We start from the raw sequence: 17,624 nt of genomic DNA, 5'->3' as shown, positions 1-17,624 counted from the left end.
TCTTTGTAAATTAATCTAACATCTCTTAATGTCACATATTTAACATGCCCTAATGTCACTTGATTGTGACTTGACAGTTCATTGATTTGAATGTAGATGTAAAATCTATAGTTATAACTAATTTTCTTTATCTCGACTTTCCAAAATCTTTTTCTTTCCATTACTGCCTTCGTTTAGAAAGTTTATCATTTTTTTGATTTTTGAATTTTCTCTCTGCTTATAAAATAGTCTACACATTTATTCCTTCTATCAAATTGCATGACCATACACTTTCCTACAATATATTCCATCTGCCACTTATTTGCCTATTCTCCCAATCTGTCTAAGTCCTTCTGCAGACTCCCTGCTTTCTCAACACTGCCTGCCCCTCCACCTATCTTCGTATTGTGCACAAACTTGGTCACAACCCATTAATTCCATCATCTGAATCACTGACATATAATGTAAAGAGACCATGCGGTACACCACTAATCACCAGAAAAGACCCCCTTTATTCCCACTCTTTGCCTCCTTATTGAAGCTGTCCTGACTTTGGCCTATTTTATCATGTGCCTCCAAGTACCTCAAAACCTCATCCTAAATAATGGACTCCAACATCTTCCAAACCACTGAAGTCAGACTGACTGACCTATAATTTCCTATCTTCTGCCTCCCTCCCTTCTTAAAGAGTGGAGTGTCTTTGCAATTTTCCAGTCCTCCGGAATCATTCCAGAATCTAGTGATTCTTGAAGGATCAAAATTCAAAGGTTCATTTATTGTCAAAGTGTACAACTCTGACATTCTTCTTCTCCAGGTAGCCACAAAACTAAGAAAGAAAAGAACAGCACCATGATTGTCAACCTCCAAATCCTCCCCCTCCTGCGCAAAAAACAAACAAAACAGAACAGGCACATCTACCACCAAATCCCCCTCCCTCACACAAGAAAAACGAGAAAGATCCAGTGAAAAGCACAGAATATTAAAAAAAACTATAAGACTGTAAATAATTAAATAAATAAATTGCCATTGTCCGTAGTCCAAGACCATATCCATATCCAAAACGCAGAAAACCTGGGTAACATTCTTCGGGTATGAGGTCAGGCCACACAGTTTCCCCTCTCCAGCAGCAGAACAATCCCACCAGCGATCGAAAGGCAGGCACCAGGCGCTCATCCTCCGCATTCGCCTCCATGTTTCAATCTCCCTTATTGCTTTAATCAGACAATGGAAGCTTTAATTTGCTTTAATCATTACTAATGCCTACACAATCTTTTCAGCTACCTCTTAGAACCCTGGGGTGTAGTCCATCTGCTCCAGGTGACTTGTCGACCTTCAGACTTTTCAGCTTCACAACAGTTTGTCTGTCATTTCTTTGTCCCCATTACTACATGTCTACTGTCATTTTCCAGCTGTCCAATATCCACTCTTGCCTCTCTTACTCTTTATATATCTGAAAGTCTTTTGGTATACTCTTTTATTTTATTGGCAATCTTTCCTTCATATTTCATCTTTTCTCTCCTTATGGCTTTTTTAGTTACCTTCTGTTGGTTTTTAAAAGCTTCCCAATCCTCTAACTTCCCACTATTTTTGTTATATTATGTGCCCTCTTTTATGCCTTTATGCTGTCTCTGATAGCCATGGTTGCTTCATCCTCCCTTTAGAATACCCTTCACCTTTGGTACGTATTTATCCTGCACCTTCCAAATTGCCCCCAGAAGCCCTGCACATTGCTGCTCTGCCATCAACTCTGCTAGTGCCTCCTTCCAATCAACTTTGGCCAGCTCCTCTCTCATGCCTCTGTAATTCCCCTTTTTCCATTGTGATCATGATACATCTGACTTTATCTTCTTTCTCTCAAACTGAAGGGTGAATTCTATCATTTTATGATCACAGTCTCCTAATGATTCTTTTACCTTAAGCTGCCTATTTAAAGTTGGTTTGTACTACACCATCCAATCCAGAATAGCCTTTCCCTGGTGGGTTCAATCACAAGATGTGCTAGAAAGCCATCTTGCAGGCATTCCCTCTTGGGATCCGGCATCAACCTTATTTTCCCAGTATACCTGTATATTGAATTGATTGTGGACTTCAGAAAGGGTAAGACAAGGGAACATACACCAGTCTTCATAGAAGGATCAGAAGTGGAAAGAATAAACAATTTCAAGTTCCTAGGTGTCATTATTTCTGAGGATCTATCCTAGGTCCAACATATCGATGCAGCTACAAAGAAGGCATGACAACAGTTATATTTCATTAGGAGTTTGAAGAGATTTGGTATGTCACCAAAGACACTGGCAAATTTATACAGATGAACTGTAGAGAGCATTCTAACTGGCTGCATTATCTTATGGTATGGGGATGGTGGAGGCTACTCCCCGGGATAGAAATAAGCTGCAGAGAGTTGTAAACTTAGCACCATCGTGGGCACTTGCCTCCATAGTATCCAGGACATCTTCAAGGAGCGATGCCTCAAAAAGGTGGCATCCATCGTTAAGTACCCCCATCACCCAGGACGTACCTTGTCCTCATTGGTACCATCAAGAAGAAGGTAGAGAAGGCATACGTTCAGTGATTCAGGAACAGCTTCTTTCCCTCTGCCATCCACTTTCTAGTGGACATTGAACCCATGAACATGATCTTACTAATTTTTGTTTTTATTTTTGCATTACTTAAATGTATATTTAATATGTATTAACTTACTATAGTTCACGGGTTTTTCCTATTATTATTGCATTGTAGCACTACCACAAAGACAAGTTTCATGACATCTACTGGTGGTATTAAACCTGATTCTGACTCTAATTCTTATATTGAAATCCCCCATGACCATCCCCCATAACATTGCCTTATTTATAAACACAAGAGATCCTACAGACGCTGGAGATCCAAAGCAACACACACAAAACACTGGAGGAACTCAGCAGGTTAGGCAGCATTTATGGAAATGATTAAACAGTTCACATTTCGAGCCAAGACCCTTCTTCAGGACTGGAAAGGGGGAAGGCACCAGAATAAAAAAGGGGGGAGGGGAAGGAGGACAAGCTAGAAGGTGATAGGTGGCGCCAGGTGGGTGGGAAAGGTAAACGGCTGGAGAGGAAGGAATTTGACAGGAGAGGAGTGGACCATGGGAAAAAGGGAAGAAGGAGGGGCACCAGGGTGGAGGCGATAGACAGGTGAAGAGAAGAGGTAAGAGGACAGAGTGGGGAATAAAAAAAGAAAGGGGGAGGGAAAAAGAAAAAAAAGGGAAAAAAACAGAAGGAGAAATCATTGCCAACAGATTGGAGGTTAAGCCATTCTCTGATCTTTCAAAGCTATTCACTATCTAGGACCTTCCTGAAATCTGGTAATAATAATTAATTTTTCTCTGTTGGCTGCTATTTTCTCCCCTTCTCTACTAACATGTGAGGAGCTCATGAGCTTATTTCTCATTAGTACGGAAACCATCTGGTCAGCTGCCTTTTCTTTGGCCCAGCAAGCCAAACTTATAAGGATTTCTTGAACTCGTAGCTCTACGCTTACAAATTTCTTTAGTTGCTATTTGGGTTCATCTGAAACACAGGACTCATCTGCTGCTTCCTATTTTCACTAAACTGACTGCTTTTATTTACTGGTATTACTAATGGCTAATTGTTATAATAACCCATTCCTCAAAAGACAGACACTTCTGTTCTTGCAAGCTGCTTCCCTTCTCCAAGTTCACTATCGTCTTCAATGTTGGATCTGTGGTAAGCTCCAAAATCTGTGCCCAGTTATACTGGAACTTTCTGTTTGAATCTCTGTCCCATCATTACATTTATCTTGGTAATCCCCAAAATTAATCTTGTCAAATTATTTCCAAAATCATCATTCTTTGATAAATTTAAGTGGAGTATTTTACTAATATATATGATCCTTGTATGATGAATTGTACACAAATGTCTCAGAAGATATTACTCTTTAGGTTTACTGTATAATCATATACATCATTGATCTTTTCATCCTATTTTATCTTTGCTATCAGGGAAATGTATTGCCAGGTTTTCTAATCGAAAAGTCCCATACTGTGTTAAGTTTAATCCTGATGAAGATAAGCAGCATCTGTTTGTGGCTGGAATGTCAGACAAGAAAATTGTCCAGGTGAGATTGTCTGTGGACAACTGTCCTTATTTTCCATTCCAATGCATTATTGATGACATATAATTATTGCTTCAATCTAGATCCTATTTACACTATTGGAAGAAGTAGCTTGGGTTATAATTCCCTCAATATTTTATGCAGTTATATCATGAGGACTTCAAACTTGTCACAATTGAGTGTAGTACCAAGTGAAGTGAAATAATGCAAAAAGAATGTGATATAAATATCAGTGATTACTATTCCAGCTTCCTAACAATCTTTAAAGCATAACTCACAAATCCTCTCTCTCCCAACTCCCTTCTCTCCCGACGCCCTCTCTCTCCCCCAACCTCTCTCTCCCCACCTCTCTCTCCCCCCATACCCCTCTCTTTCCCCTACCCTTCTCTCTCCCTCTCTCACCTACCGTCTCTCTGTCACTCTCTCACCTACCATCTCTCTCTCACTCTCTCACCTGCCCTCTCTCTCCCCACCCCCTCTCTCTCTCCCTCACCCCCTCTCTCTCTCCCTCACCCCCTCTCTCTCCCATCCCCCCTCTCTCTCCCACCCCCGTCCCTCTTTCCCCCCCCCCCCATGACCACCACCAGCAAGGCCATGGACATACCTGCTTTCCTGTGTATGTCCAACACTGCATGAAGAAAGTATGTTGCATGTGTAAGTCTGATTCACTTACACACAGTACACTGGATTATTCCGGGCATTGGTTATTGGTGCACTGAAAAATGGCTATTTAATAGGACATTCCAGAAGGAGAAATACTGGATCACAGTGCAGGTTGAAACTCTACTTCAGCATTCTGTAGTCCAGCAACTCCCATGATCCAGTATATTTTGTATCTCTAGTACAGATCAATACTGTTCTAATTGCTAATTCTAATGAAGTTCTAAAATTAACCAAGATTTGTGGCTAATTATCCTACTGATGTAAATTTTGCAATCTCAGTTGACAGTGATTCTCTAACATGGAGTTTTTGAGTTACGGTTCTGTCCATCTTTACCTAGCTAGGGAATGACTACACTTGAACAGAATGGTTCACCTGCTCAGAGGAAGATGTACAGGAGCAATTCCTGTCATCCAGAATTTAAACCTGCATTTTATTCTTACATTAACCCTTCTCTTTTATAGATGATAACAGTTGGATTGAAAGAATTTTCTGAAGTGTTACTCATCAGTTAATTTCCCCAGTAGAAATAGCTGTAAATACAACTCTGTTCCCTACAACTGAGTGACAGTTTTTAGCATACTTTGTGCAACATTTAAGTAGCAAAACTTGTTTTTGTTTCTGAATAGAATCCAGGAGGTTAATGCCCTACAGCCATGTTCTCTTCACTTGAATTTGCCAGAGAAGACAGTTCTCTTAAATGGAAGATGTGTTTGTGAATGCACACACATCAATCTTAAAGGGTCATAGTCCTAAATTAAGAGATGGGTCACCTAGGACTGAAATAGAAACAATTTCTTTACGCAGAGGATGGTGAATCTTTGAAATTCTCTGCTCCGGAGATCTGTAGAGCCATTCCCATTGATGGCATTCAAAATAAACTTCTGGATATTCAAGTATTGAAAGATAAGTAGTTGGACAGTAAAGTAATGTTTGACAAAGAAAATCAGGAATGATTGTACTGTTCTGGCAGGCTTAAAGGAACAATTGTCTATTGTTCTTGTTTTTTGTGTTCTTTTATTACATTATTCAAGGAACAGGTCATATTTTTGAATTCAGTGACCTGACAAATATATTTTTATAAACTTACATCATTCTCAGTTCAGCAAAGTGTACTCCTTGTTGAAAAGTGGAAAAGGGAAAAAAATTAGATTTGTCTGAAGTAATTAAATATGAAGTTAGTTATACTAGGGGATAATCTAGTTACCGGAGAACTTCAATGAACCCAAGAACATCTGTGCAGAAAACACATGAATAAATATTTAATTCTTTAAAAATATTTATCTTAAAAACCGTGTCTCTCACATTTAAAGCTATATTTATTATTGTAATTGAATGGAAACGTTTGCATTAACTCAAAAAGAAATGTCTTTATCACTCTTAAAATATTCAATATAAAGAATCAAGTTTTCTTTCTCTAGTGGGACATTCGATCTGAAGAGATTGTGCAGGAATATGACAGGCATCTGGGAGCTGTTAACACAATCACATTTGTGGATGAAAACAGGCGATTTGTGAGTACATCTGATGACAAGAGCCTCCGAGTCTGGGAATGGTAAGTTTCTTTAAAGCTGTGAAGGAGAGAGTTGACATTCGTTTTCTGTCATTTCATGTATGTGTGTAAGAGAGAGAAAGTCCTGACAGAAATAATATTCCAAGAAACAATTCCCATTTCCATTGTGGAATTCACTTCACTCGATACTCCGTTAGACTAGACTCTAATCCATGTAAGTACTGGAGTTATTTTTACCAAAGTGGCAAATATTCTTCTGAGGCTGAATAAAATTTTCTTTTATATCTAGAAGCAGCTTGAATAATTAGCAGTTGGAATTGATCATGAGTACTGATTAGAATGGTGAACAGGTAATACAGTCTAATGGTGTTGAACAGGAATTTAGTTTCATAAGTTTTCTTCAAAATTACTATTATAAAAATCCTGATTTGCCAATGTCATGGCTATTTATCAGATTATTTGTAAATGTGGTAGCGTGTCGCCGATAAAAGTAAAATTTGCGTCAATCTTCTAGCTATTCATTGTTCTGCATCAGACCATAAATAGAAAATAAATTGAAGCATTGCAGAAAATAAATGCAGTAGATGAATCTGGTTTTTGATGACAAAAGTAACAACAAATGTGAATTGCCTTCTCTATTTCTTTTTGCCTTTAATTTTATCTTTTCATTTTTCTTGACTGATTTTATTTATGGCGTATGCTGATGCTTGAGCACCTTGTCCCTTCCTGCTCAATTCTGGCTGCTATTGCCCTCCTTAATACTCCCTCATTTAAACTTCAAACTTATTTTTCCTTCCTGATTCCAGCCTCAGTCTCTCCCTCTTGGCATGTTTTTCAGAAAGGGCTCCAAGATCTCATGAACACCTAACTTCCTGCAGTTGTAGAATCTTAGAGCTTGAAAGTGTATCGTAAACCAATTATAAAATTAATACACATAAACTGCTGGAGGAACTCAGCAGGTCAGGCAGCATCTCTGGAAATAAATGAACAGTCAACATGTTAGGCTAAGACCCTTCGTCAGGACTGGGAGGGGAGGGGGAAATGTCAGAGTAAAAAGGTGGGGGGAGGGGAAGGAGGATTAGCTAGAAGGTGACAGGTGAAGCCAGGTAGGTAGGAAAGGTCAGAGGTTGGAGAATAAGGAATCTGATAAGAGAGGAGAGTGGACCATGGGAGAAAGGGAATAAGGAGGGGCACCAGGGGAAGGTGATAGGCAGGTGAGGAGAAGAGGTAAGAGGTCAAAATGGGGAAATAGAAAATGAAGGGAGAGGGGGAAAAAAAACAGAAGGAGAAATCGATATATTCCATCATATTGGAGGCTACCTAGACAAAATAAGATGTGTTGTTCCTTCACCCTGAGAGAGGCCTTATCATTGCAAAAGAGGAAGCCATGGACTGACATGTCAGAATGGGAATGGGGGTAGGAAATGGTTGGGCTCTAGGTATTCCACTTTTGGCAGATGGAGTGGAGGTCTTGGCAAAGTGGTCCCCCAATTTATGACGCGTCTCACCAATGTAGAGGAGGCCATATCAGCAGCACTGGATACAATAGACAACCCCATCAGTTTTGCAGGTGAAGTGTTGCCTTGGCTGGAAGAACTGTTTCGGCCTTGAATGGAGGTGAGGGAGGAGGTGAACAGGCAGATGTAGTATTTCTGTGATTTGCAGGGATATGCGGCTGGTGGAAGATTAGTGGGGAGGGACAAATGGTCAAGGGGATCATGGAGGGAGTGATCCTTACGAAAAGCAGAGAGTGGGGGGGGGTAAATTTACGTTTGGTAGTTGGAACCTGTTGAAGATGGCGGAAGTGCGGAAAATGATGTGCTGAATGTGGAGACTCGTGGGATAGGTGAGGACAAGAGGAACTCTATCACTGTTAAAACGGTGGTAGTATGGTGTGAACCCAATATACATGGAAATCTTTTTTTTTGTATTACCTCATTTTATCTATTTTATCTACATTCTCACTCAAACTTAACTGGACCCAGCCAGCTGAACCAGGAAAACAATCAGTAATTATTTATTAAGTCGTAGTCCACTCAACCCATTGGGTCCTTTCAGTGCCATTCCTCTCCAAACCCCGCAACCCGTCCTCCCGCACATACCCATCAGCTCTTCTTTGACTCTGCTAACCACTTATCGATATAATTTACTATAGTTACTTAATAAAAGGGTAGTTTATTTTCTAAATGGAGAGAAAATTGAAAAATCTGAGGCACAAAGGGACTTGGGAGCCCTTGTACAGGATTCCCGAAAGGTTAATTTGCAGGTTGAGTCAGTGGTGAGGTAAGCAAATGTGACGTTAGCATTCATTTCAAGAGGACTAGAATACAAAAGAAAGGATGTAATGTTGGGGCTTTATAAAGAACTGGAGCATTGTGAGCAGTTTTGGGCCCCCTATCTTAGAAAGGATGTGCTGGCACTGGAGAGGATTGAAAGGAGTTTCACGAAAATGATTCCAGGATTGAATGGCTTGTCATATGAAGATCATTAGATGCCTCTGGGCCTGTGTTCACTCATATTCAGAAGAATGAGGGTTGACTTAATTGAAACCTATCAAATGTTGAAAGGCCTCGATAGAGTGGGTGTGGAGAGAATGATTCCTAAAGTGGGAGAGTCTAGGACCAGAGGACATAGCCTCAGAATACAGGGGCGTCTTTTTAGAACGGAGATGAGGAGGAATTTGTTGAGCCAGATTGTGTTGAATCTGTGGAATTCATTGCCACAGTTGACTGCGGAGGCCAAGTCTTTACATATATTTAAGGCAGAGGTTGATAGATTCTTGATTGGTCAGGGCATGAAGGGATGTGGGGAGAAGGCAGGAGATTGGGGCTCTGAGGGAAAATGGATCAGCCATTATTAAATGGCGGAGCGGCCTTGATGGGCCAACTGGCCTAATTCTGCTCCTGTTTCTTATGGTCTTATAGTCTTAACCTGCCAACATATCTTTGGGATGTATGATGAAACCAGAGTATAGACAGTACTGCTCAAGAACAGACGTTTCAACCCTTGATGTTTGTGCTAACTATGACGTCAAATTAAACTAATCCCTTCCGTTTGCACATAGTCCATATTCCTCAATTCCCTCCATGTTCACATGCCTGCATAACTGTCTTTTAAATCCTGCAATCATGTCTGTTTGTACCACTACCCTGTCAACATGTCAAACCCTCTTTTGTAAAAAAAAATGCCAGTGCATCTATTTAATCTTTTCTCCTCTCACCATAAAGACCCTATCATTAACAGGATGCCTTTCCTTTGCATTTGACTTCTCTATTTGCAGCAATTACACTTGCCCAGATTAAACTCCATCTGCCATTTCTCCACCCATGTCTACAACCAATATCTAATGCTATACCCTTTAGTAAACTTATCTATTTGCAGCTCCACCAATTTTTGTATCATTGGCAAGCTTACTAATCAGCTAATCTATAAGTTCATCCAAGTAATTTGTATATACCACAAACAACAAGGATCCCAGCACTGATATCTTCAAAACACCACTGGACACAGACCTCCAGTCAGAATATACCCCTTCACCGTTGCTGTCTGATTTCTATAGCCAAGCTCATTTTAAATCAAATCAGTAGAACCCATGCATCTTAATCATCTGAATCGACCTACTATGGGGGATCTTGTTAAATGCCTTACAAAAGTGCTTGAAGACAACAACCATTGCCGTACCCTCATCAATCATCTACATCACCTCAAAAAAAAATTCATCAGAACTCACCTGTGGGAAACCCATTCAATCATAGGGAGAATGTCCAAACTACACATTGGCAGCACTTAACTCAGGATGAAACCCAAGTGACCATAGATTCCACTGCTGCCATAATGAGATTAGAAGCCTGATTTCTGAATTGTTATCCTTAAACTACAGGTTGCACCTCTGGCTGTTTAACCACTGCATCGCCACCATAAATATTAGATCTGAGTTTTTTTTTCCAGTAGATGCCACAAATGACCAGAACTTAAATTAGCTAACCTTTTCATCATTGATTACTTTTGGGGGAAAAAGTGCTGCTTAATGAAAGGAAGGGGTGAACCAAGTTTCAACATGATGTGCCATTCAATCAAATAGCACATTGTTCAGAACACTATCCATTTATGAGGGACTGAAGAGACGTTGGCACCATAAAATTGTACACCAGAAAATTGCAGTTTTGTGAGAAGAATCATGTCTTCCTTTTCTCCCAAGAATGGATCCAATTAACTTTTGAAAATAATTAAGTTTTTTTTAGTTTTATTAGTTTCTTTTTAAAAAAAATAATTTATCTTCCTTTAACGTCAATGTCAAGTGATATGGGAGGGCAGATAAATAGAAAGGAGATAAATAAAATAACATCTTTGTTGAGTACTTCTGTATCTAGCATCTCTTTTCACTTGTTGCCTAATGGCAGTGAAGAGACAAACTATGAGGGGTATAAATAAGGTAGATAGCCAGGGTTATTTTAATTTCTCAGTCCAAACGCAGCTGTTTCTTTCCCTCCATGGATGCAGTGACCTGCTGAGTTCCTCCAGTGTTTTGTGTGTGTTGCTCAGAGTCTTTTTTTGCTAGGGTGGGGGTGTTTAAGTCTAAGAAATCACGGACCTGAAGTTAGAGAGCATAAACGTAAACATTTTTCATACCCCTCAACCATCAGGCTCCTGAACCTAGAGGGTAACTCTGGGGTTAACAAAAGGGTGATGGTCATATGACAGTTACAATTACAGTGCTTAAATCAGATATAAACAGGTACCTGGATAAGAAAGCAGTAGAGAAATACAGGCCTAATGTGAGCAAATGCGATTAGATTTGCAATATGGTTGGCATGGATGAATTGGACCAAAGTGCTCACGACTGTAACATACAACTCAATTACTCTAAACCTAAATCAAAATAATTGATGGCATGTAATTAAAATAAGTAATCTATAATAAATTTGTATTTTTGTAAACCAAAAGTATACATAAAACTATATGAACTATAAATACAAATTGTTTGCTTTTTGTGTGAAACATTGAGTTTGCCCAGGAGTCATTTCAATCCATGTCACTTGTAAACTTCACCTCTGGAAATTCTTTCTTAGTATCATATTTATTTAATGCATCTTAAATGTACAATTTGATAATGGTAATTAGTTTCCTATTAGGACTGGTCAATTGATACATATACCATCACATGAGTATCAAATTAGCTTAGTTTGGATTTTAAACTGATTAGTTCTGTTTTATAGAATTACTACAATCAGAATTAATGGAAAATTAACGTTTATAGTGGGGGAAAATCTTTCATTTTACTTTTATGTGTTTAGTTAATATGTTTCATTAATTAAATGTTGTGCAAAACCATTTGAATGCTTCCCTGAGGCTTTCAAATTTCACAAATACTGTTTTATTTTTATACTCAGATATATTTTAGTATACATTATGAAAGCTAATTAATATATAAACTTTTTAACACATTCAAACAAAAAAATGCATACAAGTGTCATGTTTTCAAGTTGATTTGAGAGGGAAAAAAATTACTACTTACACTGAATTGGATCTGTCACGTTACTGTGTTGCCTTACATTATGCAATGCAGACTACTTCCATGTCTATTTGACCTCCATGGTCTCTTCCTGGCTCACCAAAGCAGTATTAAGAAGAGTTATTACAGTAGGAGTGAGTTTCCCTAGTTTTAGTATTTTGTGTGCCTGTTTGGCTTCGTTGATGGTTGATGTGAGTCAGAAAGCTGTAGGTTAAAGGCTCCACCCTAAAAGTTTTATTAAAAGTCTATAAACAGACAGATGGGAGTACTGCATCATTGGAAATATTTTATTTTGGATAAGATAATCAAGCATTTTGCTATTTGTCAAAGATTCTGTGGCTCTATTCAAAATATTAGGAAATTTTACACGTCTTCCCCATAAAGTTAACATTACTAAAGAAGTCAAATAGTTCCATTTGTTACTGTTTGTTGGACTGCTTGACTCAAAATTAACTACATATTTAACTCTAGTGACTGTACTTTGTAACGTTGTGACTTTGAAGTGCTTATTATTTCGCTGAAGACATGGAAGGTGCCATATGAATACAACCTTGTTGTTTCCTTATAGGAAGCAATTTCTTCCTGGCTAAGGACCAATTGGATATTGCTCATGCAGTATTTTGTAATGCTGTGAACTAATATATAAGTGCAGGTTTTCAGAGTATAAGCACAATTCTCTGATTTTGGAAAATCCAAAATCTCAATGACCTTCACTGACTTCTTGTTGATCACACTTTTAACATCTGTTCAACCTGTTTTGGTGTCATGATTTCTTTTAAATGAAAAAACCTGAGATTTCCTGATGTTTTCTCAGGATGAGGAAATTTGATTTTGGTTATGGTTTGGAGCAACTTTTAAAACTGAAGTTCTGAACTATGTCCAGATATTGTGAAACATGTAAGTGTGTGACCTACACACAGACATGGATGCCTAAATCTGTCTGTCCATTCTGTTGTTGATCTTCATGTGGAAATGCCAAAAACCTGCCTTCTCGGATTTACGGAAAAGTGTGCTGGGAAATTGCCACTCGGGTCCTTTGCCAGGCCAGATCTGGTGCAAGATTTCAGTCCCCATTGATTTCAGTAGGGATTATAGAGCATAATTTAGTTTAATAGTGTGATGTTCTTAGGAAAGGAATCCAGATTTCTATTCTAGACAGCTGAAGGCATGAACACTAATAGTAGTGCAGTTAAAATTGAAGATGCACAAGAGCCTAGAACTAGAAGAGCATGGAGATCTTAAAGACTGAGAGAGCTGGAGGATGTGTCCATTTTATGGAAGCCACTAACTGCACCAAAGATGTGATCCTGAGTGACATTTTATCTCCCATTGGGAGCTTGCCTTGCATCTACTTCAGGCTTTCTTCGGCAATGTTTCTAGCTTTACACGAAATGTATAGGGGACCTTGAATTAGGTTGGAATCATAGAAAACTACAGCACAGAAACAGGCTCTTTGGCCTATCTAGTCCATGCCAAACCATTTAAATTATCTAGTTCCATTGACCTGTACCTGGACTATAGCCTTCCGTATCCCTCCCAAAGCTATCCAAACTTCTCTTAAATGTTGAGGTCAAAATCACATCCACTACTTGTGCTGGCAGATTGTACCACACTCTCACCACCTTCTGAATGAAGAAGTTTCCCATCACGCTCCCTTTATACGTTTCACCTGTCACCCTTCATTTCAAATGAGTTTTTATTGTGAAGCAACATCAGCTTAACCACAACCGACAATGTCCTAAAGCAGACATCCCACCTCTCCCGGAACTTCCGGGAGTCTCCCGCATATTAGTAGTGGCTCCCTGATGCCCGCAAATTATATACAATATCACGGAAATCAATTTTTTTGAGAGCTAGTGAGAGAAAAGCAAGAGAGAGAGCAAGCGAGAGCACGAGCGAGCGAGAGAGCAAGCGACAGCGCGTGAGCGAGAGCGCTTCAGTGCACGAGCGACCATGAGAGAGAGAGCGAGCACAAGCGTGCCATGGCAGAGTGTTCCAAAAAAATATAAAACGTACGTCACCCCAGACTACACTAAAGTGTGCCCCTGCCTAATAGGGGTCAAAATAATGACTGTTGCTCGCTGCACTGTTTGCAACAGTGACTTTTCTATTGCCCATGGTGGGTTAAGACTGTAAAAGATGTGTTGAGGTAAGTTTAACAGGTGTCATTCGTTCATTAGCATAGCTAACGTTATTTAAACTGGCTGGCCAGCTGCTAAGGAGCTACTCTATTGCAGACATCCCACCTCTCCCGGAAGTCTCCCACAAATTGATGGTGCTACCTCCCTGAAATGAGTTTTTACAGGGTGGGATGTCTGCTAAAGTACAATGCTTCTTTTTTCTTTCTTACAACAACATAATGAAAATCAAATGAATGTATGTATAGTGAACAAGCAAAAAGCAAAGGAAACCCTACCACCCCATCTCCTTTCCCCTTCCCAGCCCTACCCTCCCCTCACCCCTCCCGTATGTGCTGTTTAGGTCCTACCGCCCCTCACACTTAGTTCAGCTATCGGTCTCTTCTAAATACAACAGTAAAGGTTGCCAGATTTTTTCAAATTCCTTGAGTCTGTCCTTGATAACGTATCTTATCCTCTCTAGATGCAGAGTATCCATTAATGCAGCCAGCCATTGTCTGAGTGATGGAGTTTCCTCCTTTTTCCAGAACATCAGTATGAGTTTCTTTCCATTAAGTATGCCATAGGTCAGGAGTTGTTGCTGGGTAGCCTAGAATTTATTTGACCTCGCAGAAGTTCCAAAAATTATTAAAATGGGGTCTGGTATTATCTGAACCTTTAGTACCTTTGATAGGACCTCAAATATTTGCTTCCAATACTCTTGTGTCCTGGGACATAAAGCATAACTATGTAACAAATTTGCCTCCGAGGACTTGCATTTCTCACACATTGGGGACACCTCTGGGAATGTTTTATGAATCCTTACTTTTGAGTAATGCAGTCTATGTAGGATTTTAAATTGTATTAAACAATGCCTGGCATTGATGGAACAGGAGTTAACATACTCCAAAGTTTCATTCCATATAACCTCCTCTATCTCTGTACCCAACTCCGTTTCCCAATCTTTTTTAAATATTATCCATTGTTGTATGACTCTTGTATGGCATCATACAGATAGGTGATGATGTGTTCTGTCCCTAAACATGATCTTAAATGATTAATTTATCAGGTTCTGCCGTCTCAAAACCAGAAAGATGTGATCTTATATAGTGTCTTAGCTGGAGATACCTGAAAAAGTTACTCTCTTGCAATCCGAATTTGTCCTGGAGCTGCCAAAATGACGCAAAAAACCCTTGGATGTATAAGTCTCCAATGCTGCATATCCCTAATTCTCGCCATGCATCAAAGGCCCCATCTGTACATGAGGGGATAAAAGAGTCACCTGTCACCCTTAACCCATGATCTCTAGTTGTAGTCTCACCCAACCTCAGTGGTAAAAGGCTGCTTGCACTTACCCTATCTATACCTCTCGTAATTTTGTATACCTCTATCAAATTTCCTCTCAATCTTCTATATTCTCAGGAATAAAATTCTAACCTATTCAATCTGTCCTTGTAACTCAGATCCTCCAGTCCTGGCAACATCCTTGTAAATATTCTGTGTACTCTTTCAATCTTATTTACATCTTTCCTGTGGATAGGTGACCAAAACTGCACACAATACTCCAAATTAGGCCTCATCATTGTCTCATTCAACTTCAACATAACATCCCAACTCCTGTACTCAATGCATTGCTTTATGAAGGCCAGTGTACCAAAAACTTCCTTTACAAGCCTATCTATCTGTGCCGCCACTTTCAATGAATTACAGACCTGTATTCCCAGATCCCTTTGTTCTACCGCACTCCTCAGTGCCCTCCCATTCACCGAGTAAGACCTACCTTGTTGGTCCTACTGAAGTGCAATACCTCGTACTTGTCTGCATTAAATTCCATCTGTCATTTTTCATCCCATTTTTCCAGCTGGTCTAGATTCCCCTGCAAGCTCTGATAGTCTTCCGTGTTGTCCACCACACCCTCAATCTTGGTGTCATCGCAAATTTGCCGATCCATTTAACCACATTATCATCCAGACCATTGATATAGATCACAAGTAACGGACCCAGCACCAATCCTTGTGGCACACCAGTAGTCACAGGCCTCCAGTCAGAGAGGCAACCATCTAGTACCACTCTCTGGCTTCACCCACAAAGCCAATTTATTACATCATCTTGAATGCCAAGCGACTGAACCTTCTTCACCAACCTCTCATGTGGAACCTTGTCAAATGCCTTGCTGAAGTCCGTGTAGACAACATACGCTGCCTTACCTTCATCAACTTCCCTGTAATTTCCTCAAAAAACTCTTAGTTTGACACGACCTACCATCCACAAAGCCATGTTGACGATCCCTAATCAGTCCTTGTCTATCCAAATACTATACCGTTAATTATATAGTGTGCTTTATGAATTCATGTTACATTCTTAAGATTATTTTTTTCCCATCCCATCTCGGATTTGATGAATCTCCCAAGTACTATTTTAAGAATACAAGGCAACAATAGAAGGGTGGTAGATTTGGTCTGTTCAGTCAAATATTATAAGCTTGCCAAGATTTTTTTTTATACAGCTTCTGGACAGCTGGATTGAATTGTAACATACATAGTCAGTTCCATGTTATCGATACTTACATATAGGAAGTAGAAATATTAGATGTAAATATACAAGGGGGGGTCTTGAGTTAGAAAGTGCAGTGTATGAGAAGGATTTGGGCGTCCTGGTTGACTCATCACTACCAACATCCAGACAATGTACAGAAGCGATTAGGAAGGCTAATAGAATGTTGAGCTATATAATGCTCAGTGGAGCTCAAGCCTAGAGACATTCTCCTTAAGCTGCGAATTGTGCTTGTGAGGCCACACCTTGAGTACTGTGTACAATTTTAGTTTCCATATTTCGTGAGGGTTGTGAATGCACTGGAGAGTATTCAGAGAAGGGCGACAAGGCTCATTCCAGGTCTGCAGGGTATGAGCTATGAAGAAAGATTGAAAGAATACAATACTTTTAGCCTAAGTAGATGTAAAATGAGAGGAGACATGATAGAAGTGTTCAAAATCATTAAGGGCATAAGTAAGGTGGATGCCAGCTGGTACTTCAAAATTAATCCATCATCAAGGACATGGAGACTGGTTAAGAGGAAATTTCAGGCTAACATCAGGAAGCATTTCTTTACACAGCATGTTGTGGACACATGGAACAATCTACCTACGTGTAGTTGAGAGTAGTACCTTAGAGACTTTCAAATTTAAACTTGATAGTTATTTCAAAACACTATATGAATAGAAATTTGGCAAGCTTTGTTGGCCTGTTCTTGTCAAAAATGTCCTGACGTTCTACATCCCAGGAACGAATTTGAGACTTACCAAGAAACAGTCATAGGTCATTTAATACTTCTAGCTTCCAATATTTAGCAGCGGTATTTCATGTAATATAGTTCTTGACTTATTATTGTATAACTTTGATGTCAGTGTTCAAAAATTTTTATTACCCTTGCATGTCAAATTAATTTGTCGCCACGGTCAAATTAAGATTACGTCTCTTCCAGTAGGAACATATTCTACTCTGCATGACAACCCTGAAATCAGTGACTCCCAATATGAGCCATTGCTTATTGTATTGGTAATATTATATTAATAATAATATAGGTAATAGCCACATTGATAATATAATATTTGTAGAACACTTTTCATATAAATCATGTAGTTCAAAGTGCTTTACGATGGGATAAAGTGCAAACATGAAAATAGAAGACAAAATAATGTTAGTTAAAAGCAAGGTTAAAAAATGGGTTTT

At 39.3% G+C, this 17,624-nt stretch overlaps 1 protein-coding gene across 1 annotated transcript in view; it reads left to right on the top strand.

Annotated features, from left to right (window-relative positions):
* cdc40 (cell division cycle 40 homolog (S. cerevisiae)) overlaps positions 1–17,624 on the top strand; it is a 154,239-nt gene that overhangs the window by 111,930 nt on the left and 24,685 nt on the right. The window contains exons 11-12 of the mRNA XM_063040770.1: positions 3,980–4,095; positions 6,175–6,308. Coding sequence (XP_062896840.1) covers positions 3,980–4,095; positions 6,175–6,308 — 250 coding nt within the window. The remainder of the gene's footprint in view (positions 1–3,979; positions 4,096–6,174; positions 6,309–17,624) is intronic.

The sequence above is a fragment of the Mobula hypostoma genome, chromosome 2, assembly GCF_963921235.1.
Source record: "Mobula hypostoma chromosome 2, sMobHyp1.1, whole genome shotgun sequence".
In the NCBI taxonomy this organism is placed as follows: Eukaryota; Metazoa; Chordata; class Chondrichthyes; order Myliobatiformes; family Myliobatidae; genus Mobula; species Mobula hypostoma.
This window is presented reverse-complemented; position numbering and strand designations above follow the sequence as displayed.